This window comes from Oreochromis niloticus, linkage group LG14 (assembly GCF_001858045.2).
Source record: "Oreochromis niloticus isolate F11D_XX linkage group LG14, O_niloticus_UMD_NMBU, whole genome shotgun sequence".
NCBI lineage: Eukaryota > Metazoa > Chordata > Actinopteri > Cichliformes > Cichlidae > Oreochromis > Oreochromis niloticus.
Genome location: NC_031979.2, coordinates 36133311 through 36155443, shown reverse-complemented (window position 1 = coordinate 36155443; position 22133 = coordinate 36133311). Strand labels below are relative to the sequence as shown.

At 40.9% G+C, this 22133-nt stretch overlaps 1 protein-coding gene across 5 annotated transcripts in view; it reads left to right on the top strand.

Annotated features, from left to right (window-relative positions):
• The window catches only part of slc8a2b (solute carrier family 8 member 2b), a 199481-nt gene extending 181931 nt beyond the window's left edge, over positions 1 to 17550 (top strand). For all 5 annotated transcript variants that reach the window (XM_025898253.1, XM_025898254.1, XM_025898252.1 and 2 more), the window contains 4 exons: positions 4129 to 4253; positions 8217 to 8316; positions 12123 to 12401; positions 12964 to 17550. In XM_025898253.1, coding sequence (XP_025754038.1) covers positions 4129 to 4253; positions 8217 to 8316; positions 12123 to 12401; positions 12964 to 13340 — 881 coding nt within the window. In that variant the 3' untranslated portion in view covers positions 13341 to 17550. The remainder of the gene's footprint in view (positions 1 to 4128; positions 4254 to 8216; positions 8317 to 12122; positions 12402 to 12963) is intronic.
• The last annotated feature ends 4583 nt before the right edge of the window (positions 17551 to 22133 follow it).

Genomic DNA, 22133 nt, shown 5'->3' with positions numbered 1-22133 from the left:
CCAAATATTGCTTCTGTTGTGCTCTTTCTCAGCATGAAGCCATACTTCTGCTCACTGATCTCCACCTTTCTTCTTAACCTAGCTTCAACAGCTCTTTGCCATAGCTTCACGCTTATCACCATTATCCCTCTGTAGTTACTCCACCTCTTCTCCAACACTTGTTCTCCCTTCTGCAGGCATCTCACTCTCCAAGATTGTGTTAAACAATCTGGTTAAGTCCACTGCTCTCTCTCCTAGACATCTCCATACCTCTAAAGGTATGTCATCTTAACCAGTGCTCATTCCATACTTCATCCTCTCCATAGCTCCTCTCACTTCCTGCTTGCTAATCCTCTACACTTCCTGATTCACTAACTGTCCTTCATCCATCCTCCTCTCTCATTTTCTTCACTTATCAGCTCCTCAGAGTACTCCTTCCACACTCATTCATTACTACATTTCCACTTCTATCCTTAATCTCCCCAGCCAGCTGCACGTCCTTTCCAGCTTAATCTCTCTGCCTGGCTAATCAATACAAGTCCCTTTCTCCTTCCTTAGTGTCCAGCCTTACATATAACTCACTGTAAGTCTGTTTCTTTGCCAGCTAGCCCCTCAGTACTCCTGTCTATTTTCTCCATTTCCCTGACTATCCGACTTCTTCCTTTGAATGCTGTCCTGTACTTCCTTGTTTCACCACCAAGTCTTCCTACCCTCTTTCCTTTATCCAAAGGATACACCAAATACCAAATCTTGGGACTTTTCCTCAGCACTACAGCTGTGCTTTCTCAGTTATCTAGTGACTCTCCTGTACCACTCGGTCTGCCTCAACTGCTCCCTGAACTCTGTGCAACATTCTTCCTTCTTCAACTTCCACCATTCATCATCTCCTTAATTTCCAAAGTCATCCTACAGACTCCGTAGCTGCATCTCCTCTGACACCAGCTTGCATCCACCTACGTGCACCTTCCTCCGCCAATATGTCACCCTGTGCGCCCGCCTCTTCTTGAAGACTGTGTTCACCACAGTCCTTTCCATCCTTGTGGCAACCATGCATCTGTGTACCCAACACCTTCTCATCACTTCAGTTCAATTCACCTACATGTCCATTCTGCTCCAGTCACCACCCTCTCGCCCTGAGGACACTCACTTCCACTCTACAGTTTGGCATATCCACCCAACATCACCCCTTTGATTTCCAGCTTCAAACTCATGAACCCGTCTGAAACTCTTTAAATTTTAATTCAAAGAGTTTCAGATTTTTAATTTAACAATATTAATTACTCATAGTTGCAGTAATTATTCCAGATGATTTTTATATTCTGGATACAGCAAAGTTGTTATAGACCCCTGTTTGCACCTGGACCACAGCAGAGCTGTGAGCAGTTTGTGAATAAAGGCTCACAAATAAATCAACACTTGGTGGTTTGTACTGATTTGTCACAGTGTTTGTGGCCTTTCTAAGTCAAAAATATCAAGAATTTTGATAATATTAATAATATATTGTGTACACAGTGTATTGTAACTGTTCTGGAGTTTCACGTGTGGAAAGCTTAAAAAAAGCAAAACTATCCATAATGTTAAAGTAATGCAAAGAAGATTAGGTGAGATATACTTTTGTTAAATCTCATCTTGGGAAGTATAATAACATAGAACAGATCAAAAAAGCTCAATAAAGTAAAAAGAAAACGGTCTAACAAGTACAAAAAATGAAGCAACATAAAATCAAGTAGCTCAGTAAGTAAAAATCTATATAAGGGTTTTATTAAAAGAAATAGCTCAACAAAATACAGCAACAAGCAGCAACAAAAAGAGCTTACTCAGTCACCAGTAAATGTCAGATCACATTTAATTAAATATATGTCAAATCTAAATCACACTCCTGCATTTTTATTTCAGGAGCTCTTTTAAGTTCATGATCAACACAGACGATTAAAAACCAAAATCAATCCTCAGCTCTGCCAGCAGTAAACAAACAAGCAGCCATAACATTTTTCCATTAACTAAACCTTCCAGGGTTTAGAGTATACTTCCTGTCAAACTTGCTATCAAAGCAACTGAGCAGCTTTAACCTGAAATGACCGACCATTAGATGCAGAAAAAGCATGAATGAGATGCTCATAGACTGAGCAAAAGTGCCCTGAGTGCAGGAAGCTCTCCGGTAGAAATGGCTCACAATGACACTTGTTGATGTGAAGGCAATTTCTCATTCAACTCCATCGACTCACAGAGGGGGAGGCAGAGCTCCTTCCCTGAGGGAAATATGTTTGTGCTCAGAGGAAGCACCTTAAAGCTGAGAGAAGTCACACAAGCCGAGTGTGTGTGTGTGTGTGTGTGTGTGTGTGTGTGTGTGTGTGTGTGTGTGTGTGTGTGTTTATGACAGCTTGAAATAGTGCCAGTGAATACTGCCATATGCTGCTTTGCGCTCTCAGCCTTTTTGGAATTAGATGTAGACACCATAAAGTGGAGAGGGGAGGTCTAATCCTCGTCTCTTTCCTTTCTTCTTTTCTCTGAGCAGAAAGGCCACGCGAGTAAATCACACTTGAAACACAATGAGCCTTAAACTCAAGCTCTCTGTGAACCACCAGACTGCTACTACCTCTCTCTAGTGTAGGGAAAATATTGTTGGCTGTAATACAAACCCTGATTGGTTTTTTCTCCAAGATGAACTCTGGTTGGTGTAGCTGCCGTTGCCACTCTGTTGGCGGTTGATCAGTAAACCAAACTGAGCCATATGTCGGTGTAAATGAACTCTTTCTGCAAGCTCTTTAGTGTTTTCTCTCTCAGACTGGAGCAGCTGAGTATATAAAGCATACAGTTAAGCTTTATGCTCATTTCCACCTGCTTAGTTTTATTATCAGACTCTACTGGAGAAGCTTTGCATGAGTCAAAGTTCATGATGATCCTTAAACTGAAGCGCTATACTGCAGCCTCGGCTTATCCACCGTCTCAAACAAGCTGCTTTAGCTCCTCCCCTCATAACTTTCTTTTGATTGACTGCCCCCCATAAAGTTTTAAACAGCAGGTGGGGGTGGCTTCTGTTCTCGCAGGGATTTGGGACGTCGTCTCTCACTGACTTCATACAAAGCCGAAGTTACAGCTGACCTTTTAGCTTAATCTTATATATGCTGACCTCATAATGCGAAACTCTGGCCATCTACCATTGTACCAGTGTAAATGCATGACAGCAAATAAGAAAAAGCAAAACAGGTGCACTTTAAACAGATTGCAGACCGCGAAAAACACAAAACTTTTCAAATGTTATCACTTTATTTCTATTGATATCAGTGTATTCCCAGCTTAGACACCAAAAAAGCAACAATGTTGATCAGAAGGCCTCACATAGCAAACTTTCCATTCCTTAACACTGATATTTTTTTTTTAATAACAAAGCCACAGTGGGTCGATTTGTGCAGTATTAAATTTTATTTGTTTAAGTCATTTATTATGCAAAATTAATTATTTATTTCACTCTGTGTCACAGGAAAATAAATCTTTCAAGTTTAAATATGTGGCAAATATTTCATGGGTCAGTTTGATTTTTTCAGAAATATAAATTATAGTTAACCTGTTTGTGGTATCAACATTTTAGAACTGACTTCAATTACTGACTTTAAGCCATACAAGCCTTACCCCAAACGTACCCGAACCTCTTTGAAACACATTTATGCCCCAGTTGGTCTGGTTTTATGCTGGTAGAAAATCTGAGTTAACCAGGTTGTTTATTTACTCTAAGATAAGCAAAATGCAAAACACTGCTGCTTAAATCACCACATTGATGATGGTGAAGATGATCATTTTGATTATGAATGAATCCAAAATGGACATTATGAAAATAGGGAAATCTTGTGAAATCTTTTGGGGGTTTTCAGTTTTAAAAAAGTCCATTCTCTGATCAAATATGAATTGAATGACTCTCATGTAAATCCCTCAGACTGACTCACACAATGTGACACGCTTATGCCTTGAATTATTTATTTATTTTAGTATTTCTCTGAACATATGGTACAAATATTCAGGCTCATGGTGATGCACACAAATGCTCCTTAAAATAAAACACTTCATTGTGGAAGTACCATTACAAGTTTCTTAGTTTCAGGCCAGTCTCACTCTGCTGTCCCTTCTCTTTCCTTCACATCCGTCTTCCCACAGAGGGGACAGAGGGGCAGATGACTGCTGAGGAGGAGGAGGCTCGGAGGATAGCAGAGATGGGGAAGCCCATCCTGGGAGAGTACAGCCGCCTGGAGGTGGTCATTGAAGAGTCATATGAGTTCAAGGTGATGATTCATCTTCTCCTCTTCCTCGATCATATCGTTGTCCTCTCTGTGCAGTAAAAAGAAATTTATTGCTGCATGTGTCTTTTTTTTTATTGAAGTTATTGAATGTGTTCAAATTTAATACGTTGATGACTTATTGATTATTGCCCCACAGTAGCTTTAAAGTTTATCACTCCACTTGATTTTTTATTGCAGTTAAAAACAATCAAAGGAGAAGAACCAGCATAGAAACTCTATATGGGATAAAGCAGAGCTCAGCACGGTGTTTGAGGGAGTTGCAGAAGACAGAGTGTGATAGTTTTCAAACTTCCATTAGGATGTGGGCTTGTTTTCTCTCACCTCACCCAAACCTCAAAGGGCAGGGCAGTGAGTGTATGTATGACCCTTTGCATGGTTTTAGCTTTGAAAAGCCTCAAAGGGAACACTACAAACTGAGTCAGAGCCACCACAGGTCCAGAGCCAATGAGGAAATAACATTCTCATTTGTGCTATTTTAATTTCAAGAGAACTAATATTTCTCTGTTTTGTTACTTTGATGAATTTCACTTTTTTATACATACACTTCATGTCATACTCATATTCTATATAAGCAACTGTAATTTATTTACAAGGACGGGTGCTTTAGCGTACGCTGGACCTTTTATTTATGAAAGAAAAGGAGGTAATTCTGTCCCACCATGTAAATGTTAATTATGGTGATCCATCGATTTTCTAAACCAGTTCTTATCCAGTTCAGAGTCTCTCAGGTGCTGGAGCCCATCACTGCTGTCATAGGTCCAGTAGCAGGTTACACTCTGGAAGTTGCCAGTCTAATGATGTAGTAACATATATAGAGAGAAACGACCTTTCATGCCTACGGTCAATTAACAATCACCCAATATGCATGCTATTCATCTGTGGGAGGAAGCTGGAGGACATGCAGACACAGGGAGAGCATGCGCCCATGAGTCACAATCTTCAGGGTGTTATCAACCCAGCAGGCATCTACGGTCACATCACGAAGAAGCCTTTAGAGTAAGAGAGGCTGCATTTTCTGTGCACGAGACTCTCTTTTCCTTTACATCTTTCTTTGACCTCATGATATTTCCATTGCACTGCAGACAGAGGTTAATTTACTGATTTCTGAGGGCAAAAACAAATGGAAAATGGAAGGAACTGTGCTCTCCTGGCAGAGTTATGTAATCCACCTTTACGCTCTTTCTCACCCTTTACGCCCTTTCTCCCATTGTTAAACCTCGGTCTTAACCCTCTCTCAGTGTGCCGGTTTAAAGTGAGTTTAAATTATTGAAAATGCATGAGTTGCACTCAATATAGCAGCTCTGTCGAGGCACACAGGATGCAGACTCTCTTGAGTACGCAGAGCATCCTCCGTGTGCTTCTTTCCTCTGCAAGCTGTCCAGATATTTGCAAGGTGCTTTGGGCTGGGCTCAGGTTGTATTTTAAGCAAATAAAAGCAGCCACCACCTCCACATAAGCCCTCTGCCTCCTGCGTGCTCCAAGCCATAACATTAGATTAGTTTACTGGTGACAAACATGCAGAAGAACCATTTGGATGGATGATAATCCGTCACTTTTAATTACACTTCACGAAAATTTAATTAAGGAATTGTATCAGGTCACTCATGTGAAAGGACCATTTTCTGTTCTGCTAGGAGGTTTTTGTTGTATTACAGGTCTGAGTCTGTGTGAAATACACAAAATTAAATAATTTAACCATCAACAAGTTCTCTTAATTCCTTTTATCATCCGCTCTTATGTAAGCAGTGGGTGTTTCACAGGTTTTAAATCATGAAAATCTTTCTTAAATGCAGTGAATACCACAAGTGCTGTCACAATAAGCAGTCACTGAAATACGCCTCTTATTTGCTTTTATGCTTTCCTCTGAATAATCTGGAATCTAATTAACACAAAATGTGTGAAAGCAGATAAGGTCAGCTCAACGAAGGACACGAACAACTCAAACACCAGTCTCACTCTAAACCAATTAAACACGAGCAGATGCGTGGATTTGTTTGAGGATTAATTACACGAGGAACGAGCGCTGAACAAACGTCAACAAAGCCGACGGAGGAGAGCCATCATTCCATCATCACACCAAACACCGTCCACTGAGACACCAGATCGTCATCCTCCGTTTGATTAAACCAACCCCTGTGATCAAATAAAATTGTACTTGTCGCTCATCGTTAGTGGATAGTGTGAGTGACCTTGAGAAATAACGCAGTCACTGTGATAAACATTGAGATTTTATTCACCAGAGACTGAGAAGTATGTAAACCAGTGGGAGAGGTGTGCATGTCTGCACTGTATTGTCTGCTCTTTCTTGTATTTGCTGGTTAAATTACTGAAGTGAGTTTCAGAGCTCCAAACTCGGCCGAGCATACTGAGCTTTTCCTTCATGCGTTTGTGCAGCTGCAGACAAACTGCACATACTTCATTCATACGGAGACGATTTTATCATCGATCTGCAGATGTTGATGTTTTGGCTTCGAGCTCGACACACAGCTCCTCTAACTGAATTGAACTGATGATGGGTGTGTCATTATATGGAAAATTAAACTGTCTGAAAAGAAGAAGGAAAAATGTGTAACACATGCAGCAGTGAGTAAAATATCTGATATGTCTTTGTCGACGTCTCTCCATATATGACAGATTTCATGAAAGCTTACACAACTCGTAACTAAATAAAATTTTATTTAATTTAGGTGGTCGTGGTTAACGTGATCACCTGATATGCAAAAGGTCCCGAGTTCAAGACCAGGTGGAGACACAAATCCCAGGGAGAGGGTTGTTTCAGGGATGATATCAGATGAAGAAATCTGTACCACATCTGCTGTTGTGATTCTTTGCAAATAAGAAATCACAAATTCAGTAGCTGGGCCCATGTCCTCACTTTAGGTTTGACAGCGTTTTAGTAGGTAAAGGTGAATGTTTGGGGAAGGCCTCGAAGGGGACTGGTGACGGCTCCCGGGCCTGGCAGATCCCCATGCACTAAATAGAAGTGAATAAGTTAAAGAATTGAAAAGGCAAGGGAGGGAGAGTGGGGCGCATAAACGAGAATGAAAAGCTTGCAGAACTGGGGGAACCTATATAGATGACAACCGGAAGGAGCGTGTTTGGAGGCGTGGGCCCGCTCCTGAAATTCCGATACAAAATCTCCAAGACAAACAAAGCTCATCTTTGTGATCCGTCTGTTCAGCTTCCGTGATAGTCTGTAGGTAAACCATCAGCTGGATCTGTCAGTGTTAGGGTGGTTTGATTGTTCTCTTGGTCAGCACTGTTAATATGAAACTCAGAGTGCACATCAACATTAGAGTGTGCTGCTGCTGTGACTCTAAATGACTTTCAGTGACCAGAATCGATTGCAGTCGTTGCTGCCAAGCCTGGCGCAGCCAGTTATTATGTTTAGGGGGCAATTGCTTCTTCACACGGGGCCAGGTAGGTTTGGAAAGCTTTCCCCCTTAATAAAAGAAATCATCATTCAGAAACTGCATTTTGCATTTACTCAGGTTTTCATTGCCTAGCTTTATAATATTACATTGTGTTTGATGATCTGAAATATAAACGAGCTAGCAAATACTTTTTTCACACACTGTAACTGTCAAAACTGAAGCAGATGCCCAGAAATAGTCTTCCTCCTAACACTTCCTATAACGCAGCGCAGGAGCATCTTTTATTAGAGCCGTCCCACCTGCCAGCTGCACTTTTAAGCCAAAACTGTCCTCCTGACAGGTAAAGTCAACTTCATACGTGTGAGTTTTTGGAAGGCTCCCTAAATAGTTAATTTTTCAAACTCTTGTATCATCAGAACTATATTAATGAGTTTCTGATCTGACTTTTGTGCTCTTCCCTTCAGCTGCACATAGCATGACTAACAAGCTCTATCTCACCTGAGTGACTCTTGTCACCTGTCCTTGGATTTAATTGCTTGCTAATGAAGTGTGTTGTGCTTGTGATTGACAGAGCACTGTTGACAAGCTCATTAAGAAGACCAACTTGGCGCTGGTTATCGGCACACACTCCTGGAGGGAACAGTTTGTGGAGGCGGTCACTGTCAGTGCAGGTGAGCTCTGTTTGTGTGAGTCTGTCAGTGGACGCATTACTAGAGTGAACAAACAGCTGTCACATGGATGCTCTTCCCCCCTTAACGACACAGTCAGCCAGTCTAAGCAGAAGCTGTGAGTGTGACCCAGGATCATCTGAAGTTGATGATTGTTACACCTCCTCGAGGTCAGGAGGGGGTAACAACACCTCCAGAAACTCGGTACAAGTGTTATAAACAAAAACAAGTTTAATGGCAGCTTTCTCACAAAAACAATAACCCAAATTCATACAACAAATATGGGGGAGAAAGGGACAGTTAGGTTGTGCCAATAAAACCACCAAAAAAGACAAAAACTTAACTGAGCTCTTACCCTAGAAAAACAAAAAAAGGAGGAAAAACCCTAATCCTCAACTTAAAACAAGCTCAGAATTACATGGGTGACACCAACCTACTTACCTAGTGTTTCTAACAGAAAGGATTCTACGTGTAAGTGTATGGAGTCCCCAGACTTACCACAACCTTCAAACAAAAGAAATACACCAGAGGCGCTCTACACATGTGCCAAACAATTCTAAGCAAGGAAGAGAGAGCCACCCCAAACTACAGGTGAGTCTCCTTATCAGGGTGTGCACTCCTGGTTTTGTCCAATCAAAGCCTCCTTCCTCTAATTAGCTGGAGATCCCCAAATTGACACCAGCCTGCAGTCTGTGTACCTGTGGAAATGGCAAACAAAAGGAGAAGGAAAGAAAACATGCAGCCTGCAGACACGTAACAATGTTTAAAGATTAAAGAGCCTACTGTGCTTTAAAAATGGATCCATATCTTCAAGCGGACTGCTGTGACACATTGACTTGATTCATAATGAATTAAATTGACCTTTTAGCATTTTGTAAACTAATGAAACTAAGAGAAAAGCTGTTAACCCCTTATTTACACTAAAGCCCAACATTTGCACTTCAGTCACATCTCGATTATATGTTTTAAAATCCACCATGTTAGTGTACAAAGACACAATTACAAAACCGTGTCATTACCCAAATGGGCATAACTACAAATAAGGACCATGTGTTTTCCAAGTGCCTCTTTACCTTTGTCATCTCCATAATATAAAGCTCCTCGAGGCAGGTGGTGTTGTGATTTTGGTTCTGTTTAAATAAATTCAATCATTTTCCCATCATGACAAATTTTATTAATTAGCCCACTACTACTAGGTTCAAGCAGAGATGGGAGTGCTACTGTAATGTTGCTTCATGCTGGTGTAATTCATGTACACTGTCTGGCCTAATGTCTGTATAGCTATAAGTCAGCACAGGATTAGGATAGAAGGAGGCTGCTGAATGAGTGAGCTTTCACCCAGCCAGCAGACTGGTGTTGATGTTACACCAGCCCATCCCATAATTTGTAACAAGAACAAATAGCATTGTTAGCTACTGACACCTGATTGTTTGCATCGTCTGCTGTTTATTAAAGATTCTTCAGGAAGACAGTTTTGGTATCTCAGATTTGTATGCACTACTTTTCATTTGATGTCTAGACTAGAATTTAGCCAAGTTACAGTCTGTTGGTACAATACACAGAAAATCACTCCTCCCAATTAAGATGCTAAATGGTTACCAACCTGGTCGGTAACAGTAAGATTTAATAAAGATAAATAGGAGGGGAAGTTCCCTCCCTGGGCTCCCGCTTACAGGGATGCTTAACACAGCTATAGCTAAACAGCAGTTCAGAGTTCAGCACCATCATCTGTAATACAGCTTCCTGTCTGTGTTCACTGGCAAGTTAACTATCTCCACATTAAGCCAGAGCTCAAGTAAAAAAATGTACAACAAGGTGCATCATATTCTAGGTGGATTATTGGACCCCAACTTTTACAGTTTCAGACTAGTTTTTGGCCTGAATGAAGTCCAATCAACTTTTAATGCTCAAAGCAGTGAGCTCAAAATCACTCAGGCAACATGAAGTCTGCCCTCTTTGTTTTGTTTTAATAATGAGGTGTCAGAGTTTTCCCAGTTTTTCAATTGTTGTGGGTAAAATGGCGATTTCACCAAGGCAGGACCTTATACCAGGGTCACAGACTTTATATAAAAGATATACTGTGACTTCACCAATTGATTAGCGTTGTGGCATCATCAGCCAAGGGAGGGGTGGATCTGAATTAGAATCTAAGGGACACTGCGTCTTCCTACGTGGGTGACTTGTAAATCCCATGATGAAGCATACCCTGCTTTATCCTCTATCCTCAAAAGCTACAAAATGACCTTCATGTTTTTTTTATGTCATCTAAAATTACCAATTAAGAGCATAAATGCATCAGCAAGGTGATGGAACTCATGTACAAGTCTCATTTCTGCAACCTGAAGAGTTCCCACCTTTCTGGTGATTTAAAAGAATTTCATTCAGAATGGCTTTATTTTCCAGACCTGGTAGCTACATCTGTTTTTATACACAGTATGTACTCAGTGTGCATTTGTTACATTGTATCTTCGCCCCAAAAGTTAGTCAGATAAATAAGAAAAGATTCATTCCTCTTCTTGCACACAAACAGCACATAAACAGCTGATTCATCACAGAGACGTTGCCCTTAGCCAGAGAGAGCAGAGTAGCAGCAGAGCTGTGGGAACACCCTACCCCGGGTCACTGAGGTGTTTAATCATCATTATTGTCTAGTCCTACACCCACCTCTCCTGGTCCCTGTAGCCCAGTGTGTACTGTTTCCTCTTATTGTATTCAGACAGCATCTACAGCATGTCACATGCGCAAAAACATGCTAGCTTGTAATGTTGTTGTTTTATTGTGTCACTTCCAAAGGCATTGATCTGTAAATGTTTTATAGAAAAAACACATTGAGGAAAATAGTCATCTGTTCTTATGGAAACACCAATCTGTCAGTCTGTCATTGAGTTCTGTGTGACAGTGTGATTTAACTGAAATGTAAAACCGTAATAACATTCCAGCTAAATTATGCTAAATGAGAAAAAGATGCTTGAATTAGACGTAATTCAATCCCTAAAAACAAAGCACCAAATGTTGCTGTAAACTGCTCCTCCAATCAGTAAAACATATTAGCATGCTTCTAGTCTGTAGTGTAATAAAAATAATAAATCTAATATTTTAAATAGCCGCCTTTTTCAGGCATGAAGGGTCAGGTCGGTGGAGGTCAGATTTGTAAGTGAAGGCCACCATCTAGTGGAAGCAACAGATCTCTGCAGACAGTCAGTTAACTGTATTCCTTGAAGCATATTTCCATGTGTAGCTGTGATATTTTTATTATAAAAATGTTTCCTATATCATTAATTACAACTTTTCATAGCTTTTTACAGGAATTAGCCCCTGTTATGGAGTGGATAATGAAAAATGTTGTGTTTTTGCCATGATGGGTTTTGATTTCATTGTGTTTTGTTATGTTAAATAAAAGATTTTTTTTCCCACAAAACAAGGACAATCGGGTTTGTATGAAGTAAGAGATGATTTAGAAATATGTAATAGGTAAAGGACCCAGTAAAAGTATGATAAAGATTTTTAAAAGTATTCCTGTGCAAAAGTCAAAGACCGCTCTGTCCTTTAAGGTGCTATAATAGCTTGGTCACTTCAGGGTTAGAGAGCTACGACTACAACAGCACATTTATGGGATTAATATCCTGCCACGCCATGAAACTGGCAGGACATAAATCCCACACATCACCTACAGAATCAAAAAGTCCTTCCTCGTGACGGTTCAAACCCAGGTCACTACTGTGTCCAAACCCCCTGGGTACTCTGAGTAGTATGACCTCCGTGCTGTTTGTAACTTGTAAAAAATATCACTGTGTGTTTGGCTCCTCCAGGTGATGGCGATGATGACGAGGAGGAAGGTCGTGAGGAGCGCCTTCCATCTTGTTACGACTACGTCATGCATTTCCTCACCGTCTTCTGGAAGGTTCTGTTTGCCTGCGTCCCGCCAACAGAGTACTGGAACGGCTGGGCCTGCTTCTTCGTGTCCATCAGCGCCATCGGGCTCCTCACCGCCATCATCGGGGATTTGGCATCGCATTTCGGCTGCACCGTGGGGCTGCGGGACACTGTGACCGCCGTGGTGTTTGTGGCACTGGGAACTTCCATTCCAGGTGAGTAAATGTCCCGTTTCACTGTGTGAGAGCAAGAAAAGGCAGAAAGGAGCGTGGATGATTTGATTGTTTTGAGTATTGGATGGATTATGGGAGAATACCCAGATTTATGAGTGCATATAGTGTCACTTTGTAACTTTGTAGTTGTTTTGTGTCCTTCAGTCATTTTGCATCATTTTGCATCTGTTTATAATCATCTATTTGTATCTTTTGTGTGATTTTGTAGGTGGTTTGTTGCTCTTTCTGGCCATTTTATGTCTCTTTGTCATTTTGCATCTTTTTAATTGTTTTTAGTCACTTTTTTGTCATTTTTGTGTCTCTGAATCATTTCAATCATTTTCAGTCATCTTACTGGACACAAGCTTTGCGCCTCTTTAAAGTAATTTTGGATCTCTCTGTAGTTGCTTTGACTTTCTGTCAATCATTTTGTACCTTTGCAGTTGTTTTTTGTATGTTTTTGGTCATTGTTTGTCTCTTTGGAATCATCTAATTGCTTTCTATTAAAACAATTTCTGGGGTGTGAAGGTGTGTGACTCACATTTTCCACCTTTTCCTTCTCCAGACACCTTTGCTAGCAAAGTGGCTGCCACACAAGACCAGCATGCCGACGCATCGGTTGGAAATGTCACTGGCAGCAACGCAGTCAACGTGTTCCTGGGGATCGGAGTGGCATGGTCAGTGGCCGCCGTGTACTGGAGAATTAAAGGAAAGGAGTTCCGGGTGGATCCTGGATCACTGGCGTTCTCCGTCACGCTCTTCACCATCTTCGCGTTCATCTGCATGTCCGTGCTATTGTTCAGACGCCGGCCCTCCATCGGCGGAGAGCTTGGCGGCCCGAAAGTGTCCCGCCTCCTGACCACCCTCCTGTTCCTGGGTCTGTGGTTCCTCTACATCCTCTTCTCCAGCCTAGAGGCCTACTGTCACATCAACGGCTTTTAAAGAGGAGATGAAGAATGTTCCAGAAGAAGTTTGCACAGCAGCACACACAAAATCGTTGACTCTCAGTCCATTTAGTCCACGGTTTAACACAAAACAAGTGTAAGATTCATCTGGTTAATAGGGCTTCAGATACATGTTCACAAACACTACATTTAAGCAAGTGTAAACAGCGCATTTTAAACACATTCATTGTTACTTGGAAGATGAGGGTTAAGAGGAAGTATTTTTGGAGGGTGAAAGCGTGAAAACGAAAGGTTAGTTAACGGGGAGCAGACGGAGAGTGACAGAGAATGACTGTGACGGGAGATTCAGAGGTGAAAAGAAGGTCAGGTCAGTCAGAGGAGTGCTGCTTTATTCACTTTAAAGCCAGGTGTGTTTATTTTGGGTTGAGGAGCTCACTTCCAGGATCAGACCACTGAGACGGATCACAAACCTGTGAGCATTGAAGGAAAAATACCTTTGTTTTCCTTTAGTCTCTCATTCAAACCATCAACTCTGCAGCTTCATGTTTCTTCACTGAGGAAGTGGAGGAGCACTGCATCAAATAAGGAGTCGAATGTTTACAACAACATTACATTTGTTTACTACTAGAGGTTCTTGTATAGTGGTGATGCTTGTCTAATACGCAGTATAGCTGAAGGTGGCTCTCCACACGCGCTGTAAATAGTACAAACCGTTGTACATATAGAGTGTTGTAATTTCACAGGGCAGGCTGCCACACAAAAGGATGCAGAGACAGAAATGCCAGGTTTCTACTGTCGCTGTCAGCAAAGCTTCGATGATTTTCAATGCACAGGCTGGAACACTGGTAGTTGCAAATATTACAAATGTCAGCGGTTTTAGTTTTAGCGACATGCTAAGTGGAAAATAAAAGTTTTAGCAACCAAAACAAGTAAATAAGAAGCTGCATAAGTGTAACACTGACTAAAAGAACATCTTTGTACTAATCTCTTTACCGGACCACAGCCTCTGACAGGGGCTTGCATATAAAGCTGAAGGATTAGTTTTTGCATGTATAGCCATGTACAGAGCATCTTCACATTATATGTCATGTACATGCTATGAAAAAGGGAATAACCAGCCTAATTATCCACCTGTAAATTACATCCCTGTGTTTTTGTGTCGACTCGGTGAACAGAAACTGTCAGCTAGTCCTTGATGTTAAATCTTCCTGTATAAAACAGAAGAAGCCGTTTGGTCCGGGAGGAACAAAAAGGACATTTTCCTCTCCTGAAGGACCAAATATGCGCTCACACACTCCCGATGTGTGCAGTGTCATTTAAAAACTTTGTCTGAGGCAGTCAGATGAGCTGATGAGCTGCAGTCAGCCATCGCTGTGTTACTGTTAGTGGCAGACTCGTCCATTCCTTTATCTTAAGTGACAGCAGCATGGGCAGACAAACATGTACGGGTGGTTAACAAGACTCAACAGTGTTAGTTTACTCTCAAAAATAAAGTCTCTAAAGTTGCTGATTGCCATCATCAGCATCCGGTCTGCAGCGTTTGTTAGGAAAAAGCTAATAATCTACACATTAATTAGGCTGCAGGACTGTAGTCTACAGCACACTAATGCTTTAAGATAGCAAACAAAGAATGCCTTAAGGGAAGCTCAAGTAAAAAAATCTAGTATTAAAGATTTCTGCTGTACAAACTGCCCAGGCTGCACTTTATTTAACGTAACTAAAACACTGTGTTGTGCTTATCTTTTCCTCCATCATTCTATAAGTGGTTACTGTGCAATATACGAAGGGAGAACTGTCTCGTGTTTCCACTGGTTCGGATAACACCAGATCCAGGTGGACCCATCATGTTGTCCCGTGCGATGTAATTCATCTATTCATGTCTGCTTAGAGCACATGTACCAAACATGTTCAAAATTTACTTTCCTTCTTTATGGAAAGCCAGCGCACCGTTTGTAATAACAAAAAAAGAAGGTTCTGATTAAAGACCAGAGGGTCTACCTGAAACGAGGATGTCTACACGGGAGCAGCACAGTCATCATAGTGCCACAGCAGGAAACATGGCTCTGCAAGGCATGCATGTGTTGCTCAGTATTGCATGGCAGACTTGGAACAAATGTTCACAAGCTACTGAAGAAACCGGCTGCTAAATACACCATAAAACACTGGATGGTGTGCGAACACGCTCTAATTCGTTTCGACATTTCCACGCTGGCACTTCAGGGCTACTATGTTCAGCACTGAGATGCATGAAGCAGGAAAGCCAGCGTGTGAAAAATGTCACAACAAACAGCAGTAAGATTGTCTTATAATAATAATAATGACTAGAAGCTTTAATTATTATTATTATTATTATTATAACTGCCTAATTTCAGTCCCATTAAATATATTTCTTTGAGGACATTGCATTATAAACCTCTCACCCACAGATGATAAGTGCTATACAAGTGGAACTCTTTATTATTGTTGTTAAACATGATAATTTGAAAAGGATTTGATTGGTTAACCCTGACTAACTTTGTAAACTTTCTAAAATCCAGTTTTGTATCTTTTTCCTTGCAGATGTAGCCAAGGTAGATTATTTTGTATTTCTAAACAACAATTAGGATAGTTTCAGTGTATAAAGCTGGTATGTAGACTACATGGTGTCTGAATTTAGTGGGTTAGACTTTGATATATTTTCCACAGTGAGAAATCTCCCCTTTAACGGTGTAGTAGTGCATCATAACCAAACTTTAAAGCATCTAATTTACTGAAATACATGGTCCGCTAACTCATTTGTGTCTTTGTTTTTCATGTATAGTAGATAATTTATATATTTATTTATTTATAGAAGATTATTTCTCTAAGCATAAGATGTGCTGCAGGTCCTTGAGGAGAACAGTTTGGAGTTTATTCGAGCAATTAGGTTTCAATGTGCAATACGAGAAAAGGTTCCGCTGCAGCTTACATTGTTCGAGCTCGGTCCGTGTCTTTTTTTCTGCCGCAGTGTTTGTCATAACCCTCCGCCAGTGTACACTTCTTCATGTCGTCCTTGTGACGGAGGAACTTTGAGTGTAAGTAGCATGTTTACATAAAGAAACAGTGTGGAACATTGCCAGTATAATTGTCAGTCTCAGGCTGTTGTGAGCTAAAGTTTTGTAGATATTAGCCGTGGCTGTGAGGCAGGTTTGTTGTGTGTGAGGTTCAAACAATCCCCTGAACAGTAGTTTACTCACTCAAACCACCAGGTGGGACCAACAATACATATGACACACACACACATGCAGAGGTCTGCTGAACTCTTGTGTAATGACCAGCACCAGCAGGAACAGAGCGAATCACCTCCACAATGTGTGCATTTGTGACCTCGGTGTGGCCCAGGAGCCAAAAACAGAACTGTCTACAATGTCCGGACAATGTTCCATGTTTCCACAAACTTCTGTACTAACTGTCGGCCTTTGGCCTTCGCTGTTCTGTAGCTAGATGTAATGCCCCCACCCCCCAGCTCTTTTCAGCCTCCCCTCCTTACCTGCCCCTTCCCAGTGTGCATCCATGTTTGCTTCCCCTCCTGTGTTCCCCTGCACATGCATGATGAAGCCCGGTGTACGTACGTTATAGCAGCATGGTCTACTGTGATGGATGCCTGTAGGTTATTCTGTCGGATCGATTCCCCACAGTAGGATTTCAAAACATCTGAGTCTTCTTGTGAAATAAAGTGAACAAGTGTGACACGCACAACCACAGCTCGGTTCAGACAGACTGAACAGAAACACAAACAAGCGCCATTCCTGGAGTCAGTCTCCTCCTCACCTGTTTCTGTAGAAGCCGTGAAAAGAGATCCTGCTGCGCTGGGTCCAGGCTACATCCCAGGTCATCTTTTTGTTTTTTGGTGTATGATATTTCAGTGTCTGTGTTCGTGTTCAGCCTCCTCTCCTCCCCTCCCAGGTCTTGCTCTCTTCAGTGTGTCTCTCTGTGAAGTCGTTTCCTGTGATGATGAAAATTTCTCTCTGCCTGAATCTTTGTAGGGAAATATTGACTGAAATTACTACAATGTCATGTGATAGACATATACATTTATTCGATACTGTAATAAATTAACTGAAGATGATATTTAAGGTTTTTTTTATGAAATGCAAGAAAAAAAATCTTAGAAAAAAACTCGGTTTTGAATCATGGCATGAGGTGTAACGTGTTCCTGAAAGAAAACGAAGGTCTTTAATCAAGTGAAGTTGACCTTATTTAAATATAGTTTATTTATTTTCAAGGTTCAACGTGTCTGAGTCATTATTTTATAACTGAACAATATAACAATCAAAGTCAGTGATTCATCGAGTCATCCAGCTATCAAACACCTGCTGTAATCTGAAACTTAGAGGACATTTTTCATGTCTCGACTCATAAATACAGTGAAACTTTTTGCAGATTAATAAGTAGTGGTGGTCGCCTCACAGTAAGAGGGTCCTGGATTTGAGTCAGTGAGCTGGGCCTCTCCCATGTGTACGCACATGAGTACCCCATATGCACGTTAGGTTAACTGGTGATGCGAAATTAGCTGAATGAATGGTTGCCTGTGTCTCTGTATCGACAGACTGATCACCTGTTTCAGGTAAAAAAAGGGAAAAAATGTATAATGGTGGTGGCATACCATTGTTTATTAATTATTAGCTCTAAAGACAAAGGTATTTGTGTGTGTGTGTGTGTGGGGGGGGGACTCAAAAGTACCATATGCACTTTCATGGCCATGTGAGGCCTGTTCCCTCATTATCACAATAAAAGCAGATAAACAATCTGGGATTGATTCCGAGGGCTGAATTTCCATTTCATAGCTTTTCACTGACAAACTTAATATAAAGTTGAAAGAAATGTTGATGAAAGTGAAGGAGGCCATCAGGTTTCGTCTCCTGTCCAAGCGCCTTCTTTAGTTTGAGAACAACTGTGGAGACACACAGACCAATATCTCCTCTTTGACTCCCACCACCCACTGAAACACAAACATGGGGTGATCAGGATCCAACACCACTGAGCAGAGAACGTTCCATGTACCAGAGGATTTATACGGGTAATCTACGCCGTAGCTACGTTATAGCCACAAAACTCTCTGAAACCCTATGCCATTACCTGACATGCAGCTCCCTAAAAACGTAAGTACACGTCACATCAGCGCTGCCCACAGCTCTTGATTGACCCGTTCTGCTCTGGTTCTGTTCTATTCCTCCTGTGCATTTCCATGTTACTTCCTTTTTGCCCCAGTTTTTGAATTTATCAATAACAAAATAACAGTCTTCATCTAAATACAAGGAACAATAATAATAATAATACAAAGACTTAGAAATTTCAGCCAATTCCTGGAGGGAGATTGCTGAAACTAAAGGAATGGACATGTGGGAATGTACAAAGATGTGGGAAAACTGGAGGGACCAATATGTTTGTCCCTGGAAGAAAAAAAAAACACAGTGTGGATCTGGGAGGGAAAATAGTCCCAGCATTTTATTTGTTTTTATCAGCAAACACAACCACACGGTAATCAACACATATTACACCAGAACAAGGATAAATAATGGCATCATTGTCAGTCATCACAGTTCAGTGAGTCAGCTAAATTTGGCACTAAAAACTCCTCATAGCTTCTTTAAGTGTTAATTTATGGGTCTAAAACGCTTTGCTGAGAGAGTTTTGACACTGTCCATTAAATATACATGTATATATACATGAAAAATTGATGATTTTTTAAGTTTTGTTTTGTTTTTTCTTTTTTCTCTTGTTATTTCAGTTATATTTGCATGTTCGAAATAAAATTCTACAGTCGATTACATGGTTCTCAGCTTTATCTGAGTGGTTCTTAGTTTTTGAATACTTGGTTAGTTTACTTTTTTTTTTAACCTCAACTAAGAATCACCCTCCTCTGCACATGTCCAAACCATCTCAGCTTCACCTCTCCCACTTTTTCTCCAAACTGCTCAACTCAACACCGCCTACAGACTATTTGAACTTGATAGGCATGTCATGCTTTCAAAATAGCTGCACAAGCACAGATGAATGACCTCTTTTTAAGTTTCAAAGACACATGAAGGGTAGTTCAGTGTCTGGCGTGTCCTCTTTAGTTATACTGGTTAGCAAGATTGCTGCTGAAGCACTAAACTGCTGTGAACCAAGTAGTTACACTGAACTCACACTGCAGTGATACACCAGCTCAATTTTATTTCAATTCAATTGTATTTAATATAGCACCAAATCTAAGCAGCACAATTAAGGGAAGAATCAGGGTCACCTGATCCAACCTTATCTATATGCTTTATCAAAAAGGAAAGTTTTAAGCCTAATCTTAAAGTAGCTCCCGAATCTGTCTCGTATGTACCGGGGTAAGCCTGCAGTCTGAGAGTGAAGAGCTCTAATGGGGTGATATGGTACCATAAGGGCATTAAGATAAGATGGGCCTGATTATTCAAGACCTTGTATGTGAGGAGCAGGATTTTAAATTTGATTGAGGATTTAACAGGGAACCAATAAAGTGACGCCAGTATGAGAAAAATATGTTCTTTCTTTCTATCATCACCAGTCTGGGTGAGTTTTTCATTTCAAACATTTCTGGCACAACTTCACCTACTTCCAAGGTGCATGGAGGGGATGAAAGAATTCACAATGCAGCAACTCCAGCAACACTTAAGGGAAGATGAACAACTTTATTGATTGACCAACGCGTTTCGGCTTGTGGTCCACACCCTGATGAAGGCTACAAGCTGAGTTCCTGCATTGTGAGTTTTTCATTTCCAAGCTGTATGGATTAGTGTAAGTTATAGTTGAAGTATATCAGCTGAGAGGCCAAAGTGACTTTACTCGGTGGGCCGGACCCCCGATGCCCATCCATACGCTGACACTAGCTCAAACTGAGCTGTCCTTCTGATGTACTCCTTTCTAATTTTGTCCATCCTGCTCACTCTCAACAAAAATCTTAGCAACTTCAACTCTGTCACCTGCCTTTCTGTCAGTGCTACTGTCTCCAAACATACATGACAGCAGGCGTCATTACCAGCTTGTCAACCTCCTCTTTCACTCTTGTTGTTTTCCTTCTATCACAAATCACCACCGACACTCATCTCCACCCACTCAACCCCACCTGTACTCTTCTTCCCTGCATGTTGTTTTGGATGGCTGACCCCAGGTGTTTAAAATCATAAACCTTCACAATCTCTGCTCCTTGCATCTTCACTTTTCTACCTGTTGCCCTCTCATTCAAACACATGTATTCTGTCTTTGTTTCTACTGACTTCTCTCTTGAGTAGGGATGGGTATCGAAAACCGGTTCTTGTTGAGAACCGGTTCCCGCTTTTTCAATTCCTTGGAATCGTTTGCCAATTTTGCAAACGATTCCCTTATCGATTCCAGTCGCCCCGAATGACGTCACCACGTTGCGGAGCGACGGAGCGTACCTGGCAGGAAACACGGCGCCTAAGCGGCTCAAACGCTCAAAAGTTTGGTTATACTTTACCAGAACGGATGACAACAGGGCAACTTGCAATACTTGCAAAGCAGATATTTCATTTAAGGGAGGAAACACTACGAATATGCAAAAGCATTTGCTCACAAAACACGCGATAACCTTAAATGAATGTCGTGTTTTTAATTCCGCTCCGGACTCGTGAATCTCAACCCAGCAGCAGCAGCGGTAACGTTTGCACGTCCTCTCCCGTTAATGCGGCAGGTAAATAATCAACTAACAGTGCATATTATGTTAGCGCGATCTGCTTTATTACAAAACCTGCCATTACTGTGCATTTAGGTGACCGTGATGAGAGAGACAGACAGTCTGGCTGGCGCTCGCTGGCAGTTGTCGCTGCAGTCCACCGGTAGCGTCTCTTTTCAGGCCCGAATGTCACCGAGCAGTGACTAAGTTTGTGGTAAAAACCTTGCAGCCATTTGCCACAGCAGATGGTAAGTGAATGTGTTTAATTGTAGGCAGGGACATTACTGGATATTCTTGTGTAATTGCTACAGAATAATTTATGTTATACTTGTTCAAGAGAAGATATAAAACAAAATTCTAAGCTAATCGACCTTAGTGTTCTCCTTTTTAAAAATAAGAATCGATAAGAGAATCGATAAAGAATCGAATCGTTAAACAGAATCGAAAATGGAATCGGAATCGTTAAAATCTTATCAATACCCATCCCTACTCTTGAGCATAACTTCACCTCTCCAGGCTCGCTACAGAAACGTTAAGCCCGAAATCCACCACTTTAAACTTTAGTACAAGCACCTAAGAGACTTTCATTTCACTTGAATAGGGACTTCAACTCTGGACCCTCAGGTTAAAGGTTTGATACTCTACCATCTAAGCTATCCAGGGTCTGTAGCAGCTGCCTCTACCTTGTTTAACCTGGTGTTTCAAACCTAAACCAAAGATCATAGGCTACTTCAAGCAGGGGGAGGATGTTTGTAAAAAAACAAAAAAACAAAATGCAGATTTGTTTTTATTAAATTTTGTTAAGTGGCACAGTCCATCAGTAGTGAGTTCTTAGTGAAAGTCTTAAAAATGAAAATAAAAGTTAAATAAAAATAACTAAATACAAAATAAAAGTTAAAATTGTATAAAAACTCCAACATAATTATTTGTGAAAAGGCTACATTAAGCTTCCAATTTTTTTATTCATTGTTTTTTTTTTTTCATTTTAAATAAAAAAACATTTATATGATGGTAAACTATTTCACGGAGCAACAATAAAACTGTTGGTACTTAATATATTGTCAGTATTGAGGAGTTCGTGGGTCAAACTCACCACCACTGCGCATGCTCAAACCCTAGGTATCGTTCGACGCCACCTGAGCATCAATTAGTAGGTTGAAGGAGACTTTT